Source organism: Amphimedon queenslandica, unplaced genomic scaffold (assembly GCF_000090795.2).
Source record: "Amphimedon queenslandica unplaced genomic scaffold, v1.1 AMPQUscaffold_13410, whole genome shotgun sequence".
Lineage (NCBI taxonomy): Eukaryota > Metazoa > Porifera > Demospongiae > Haplosclerida > Niphatidae > Amphimedon > Amphimedon queenslandica.
In genome coordinates, this window is record NW_003546354.1 from 139,324 (window position 1) to 143,433 (window position 4,110).

At 37.5% G+C, this 4,110-nt stretch overlaps 1 protein-coding gene across 1 annotated transcript in view; it reads left to right on the forward strand.

The window, feature by feature from the left end:
* The first annotated feature begins 2,882 nt into the window (after positions 1-2,882).
* LOC109581926 (zinc finger BED domain-containing protein 1-like) overlaps positions 2,883-4,110 on the forward strand; it is a 2,321-nt gene continuing 1,093 nt past the window's right edge. Inside the window, exon 1 of the mRNA XM_019996431.1 lies at positions 2,883-4,098. Coding sequence (XP_019851990.1) covers positions 2,956-4,098 — 1,143 coding nt within the window. The 5' untranslated portion in view covers positions 2,883-2,955. The remainder of the gene's footprint in view (positions 4,099-4,110) is intronic.

Genomic DNA, 4,110 nt, shown 5'->3' on the forward strand with positions numbered 1-4,110 from the left:
GTTGCATATAGCTATTCTAGTTACGTCGTTGTGATGTTGATAACTTTGGTGATGTTGATCTTATTCCTCCATATTGCCTGGTAACGCTTCATGCATCTCCTGATGCTTCTCCCACATTACGTTATCCTGTACCAGTGGAGGGTATAGTTGATCCTGTGACGCTATATATTATTAAATCAACTTCTCAATTAACAAGTAATTAATTACATCAGTTCAATTGTTTGTTTATTTTACTATTAATCAAGAAGGTATCTCCAGTGATTACTCTATGAAGTCTAGCAGCACTCCAGGAGCTAGTGGATCTACAAGTCAGTATATATTGTTTGTTAGTTAATACCTGGTATATACGTACTACTACATGCAGCATGTAACAATCTATTCCATGTTCATATGAGTTGTTTCTATATTATATATATAGGTACAGATAATATTGAAATATTAAAGAAACAGATTTATAATGTACTTGATGCTAAATATTTTGACTTCACATCCCTACCCTGCCATGCTATCTCAATGCTTGCTGACCAGCTTTTTGCAAAAAAGATTATCACTGATGCAGTCAAAAATAACCCTTCAATGGCCAACATAATTGCTGAATTCAAGGCTGGTCTTAGATTTCAAAGGAGGTTACCTCAAATTGAAGAATACTGCCACAAGTTTTTAAGCTCCTTAATTGCTGTAGGAGGCTTTTATGCTGGTGCAGCAATAGCTTTACATGAGGACTGGCTTGAAGCTATTAGAACAAAGGATTTTGGATTTGATTTTTTGAATTTTAACTTTTAACCCAAATTTTTATTGACAAGCCACTTCATAATTTAGTTATAAGAATAATTTCTTTATTATGGGATGTTTGGTTATTACTGAAATCATGATGTTTGGTGAGAGTAGCAGATCCTGTTAATCCTGAGAGCTCCCAGCCTCTAGAAGAGGCTGAAGAGCTGCCTTCTCGTAAATTTCCACAGGATCCCGACAGTGTACGTTGGACACATTTTTTGTCATAGACTAACTGTGTAATAACTAATGAGCATAATCATGTGCGTGGGTGGGACTACATGACCTTAGCCATAGGCTACTGCATAAGTTGTTTTTAGGGTTGCAAATTTCATGGATTCCTTAAGTCCTGATTCACAAAAATAAAATTCCCGAAAATCAATTTAATCTGGTACCCACATGGCACACGTGGTAGAACTCATGAAATTAAAATCTACAAATTGGAATTTATTACATTTCACAAAATATAATTCATTTTCTTTTGAAAAAACCACTTATTGGGTATTGGGCTAAAGTTACTTTAGTAATATACCTATGTAGGTTGAGTCTCAGGATGAGCAACTAAATGACGAAAATGAATATGGCATTTACACAGAAGCTAAGAAGAGTGTATGCTGAGGCTCATAATGAATCACATACCGTCATTGCAGCCTGTATCACAGGACATTATCTCTGGCCTGGACTACTTAGAGTTAGAGAATTATTCAGAAGAATCCAACATTAGTTGTATACACTGGATAGATTGATCTACAATGAGAAACCGATGTCTTCTACTGAAGCAGAATTTCCCTTAAAGTCTTCCAACTCTCTTGATGATGAATCTCAAATTAGCAATTTAGAAGAAGCTATGGAATTTGATAAGAAAACCATGGAAACCCCTAAAAGTAATGATTGTACTAATTTGAAAGTACTTGTAATTATTATTATTTGTAATGTCTTTCTGTACCAAAAGCACTGAAGTTAGATTTTCCATTTTTGCTTGGTTTGATTAAGACCAGTTTTGTTCCAGTGGTTATGTGTGTTGCTACTCTCACTGGACTCTCTCCTAAAAGGAAAACTGATTTATTTCAGGTTTTTATAAAGATGGCTGTTTGATTTAGAAATCCTGAATTGGAAATGACAAAGCTATATCATACCAGTTTGCAGGAAAGATGTTCAAAGAAGGGCCTGTCTTCTTTTAATTTCAATATTTTGGCAAATTCCCTTTCAATGGCCTAATGTGGTTGTTGGGCACTAAACGGTCAAGTATCAGCCTCTGCTTTCTCTGTTGCCTCCTTCAAGCTCTTAAGCTAAGAAAAATTCCAATTAAATTATTCGATATCACTGAAAATGAAGCAGATTTTAGTGAAGAGGATCTGAAGTAGAACAAGCATGGGGAATGGCTCTTCTATGAAGTAACAAAGAGATTGAAGGCTCTCAAGAATCACCAGGAAAAATTAGATCTCCTTGAGCCTGGCGTTACGTTCCTCAATGTCTTCAATATTGGTCCCAGCAAAGCAGCATACAACTTCCTCCCATTTCTTGGCCAGCATTGCAAGAGATCACTGCCATTATTTTTTGCATCCAGTGCAGATAGTACTGACTTGTGTAAGCCACTGGTTTCTGATTGCTATGAAGAATGTGAAACGTCTGTCAACCACTTGCTTAATGCTCATGTGTCGAGATGGAAGCTTATCAGGCACATTGTGAGATCTCAGTCAAATGGAAGTTTCAGAGCCACCAATCATTATGCGCCAGCCGTCCTGTAATCAGCAATCATTGAGATTGGATAATCTCAAAGAAATATTTAAGAAACATGGCATCAAAGCTACTTTTGAAGATGTTGATCTCTCAGATATGAAACAGACCAAGAAGATTCTTGAAAAATGGTTGTCAGAAATATGGCTAAGTATGTTACAGGTCTACCTGTAAGGTGGGTTTTTCTGCGCAGCCTTCTCCAGGCTTTAAACATATTACTTATGACTAAAAGTGAAATCAGCAAATTGGCCACTTCATGTGGTGCTGGTATAGATCCCAGTGAAGTTGAGGTATTTCTGACTAGGGCATGAACGAATATAATAAAATTCGAATATTTGTTCGAATATAGAATGTTCGAATTGTATTTTTTTACTATTGACATGTTTATTAATGATTATTAATTATTATCATGGTTATTAATAATTATTATTAATTAACTACAATCACATGTTAAACATGGCTGACACTGACACTCAGTCTGATACTGATGACCTTTTTCATGGCGGGGACAGTGATGTTGGAGACAGTGCCTCTCAGAGAAGTACAAGTACAAGTCCTGAGACTAACAGAAAGAAGTCAGACGTGTGGAAGTACTTTCAAAAGGCTGGGCCTAAGCGTGTATCATGTCAGCTGTGTAGTAAGCAAATGGCTTATCATGGAGGGACAACTAACTTAAGAGACCATCTTATTCGTATACATCCAAAGGATTATAACTTACAACACAGTTCAGCTACTTCTACGAGTACAACACTTGATGGCTTTCTTTCTAAAAGCAAGTGTCCCCCTAGTCGTTCAAGGCACATAACTGAGCTGATAACTGACATGGTTGCCAGAGATCTTCGCCCAGCTGCTATTGTAAAAGGAGAAGGATTTTGTGCACTTTTGAATTATATAGAGCCAGGTTACAAGATCCCTAGTGATACACATATAGCGAGTGTTATCCGGCAGAAACATGAAGTAGGGAAAAGAGCAATGATGCAGAGGTTAAAGAATGAAAATGCTTTTACTGCCTTCACTAGTGATATATGGACCAGCTGTGCTAATGATGCATACATATCCCTGACTGCACATTTCATTGATTCTGATTGGCAGCTAGTTTCCTGTGTACTTGGAAGTAGTCCCTTTCCTGGACATCACACTGGGAGTCACATCTACGAGAAGCTAAAGGACATCACTCATGCATTTGGTTTTCAACAGCATTCTCAACTTGTCGCCTTGGTCCATGATGCTGCATCTAACATGGTTCTTTCTGGTGAAATACTAGAAGAAAGATTGGAATGTGCAAGTGTATGTTGCGCAGCACATCGTTTACAGTTGTGTATTGAAGATGGCCTTTCTGTATCTGCTATTAGTCGAGCAGTTGGTGCTGCCAAGAAACTTGTTACTCATTTTAGACACAGTGCTCTTGCTAGTGATGCATTGAAAAAGAAGCAGTTGGATATGGGAAAGCCTGTAATGAAGCTTCAGCAAGATTGTCCTACACGTTGGAACAGCACCTTTTACATGATCAGAAGCTTGCTAGAAAACAGATGGCCTGTTACTGCTGTTTTGTCGGATGAAACTATCACAAAACGGCAATACCGTTATCTTGATTTAACCTCT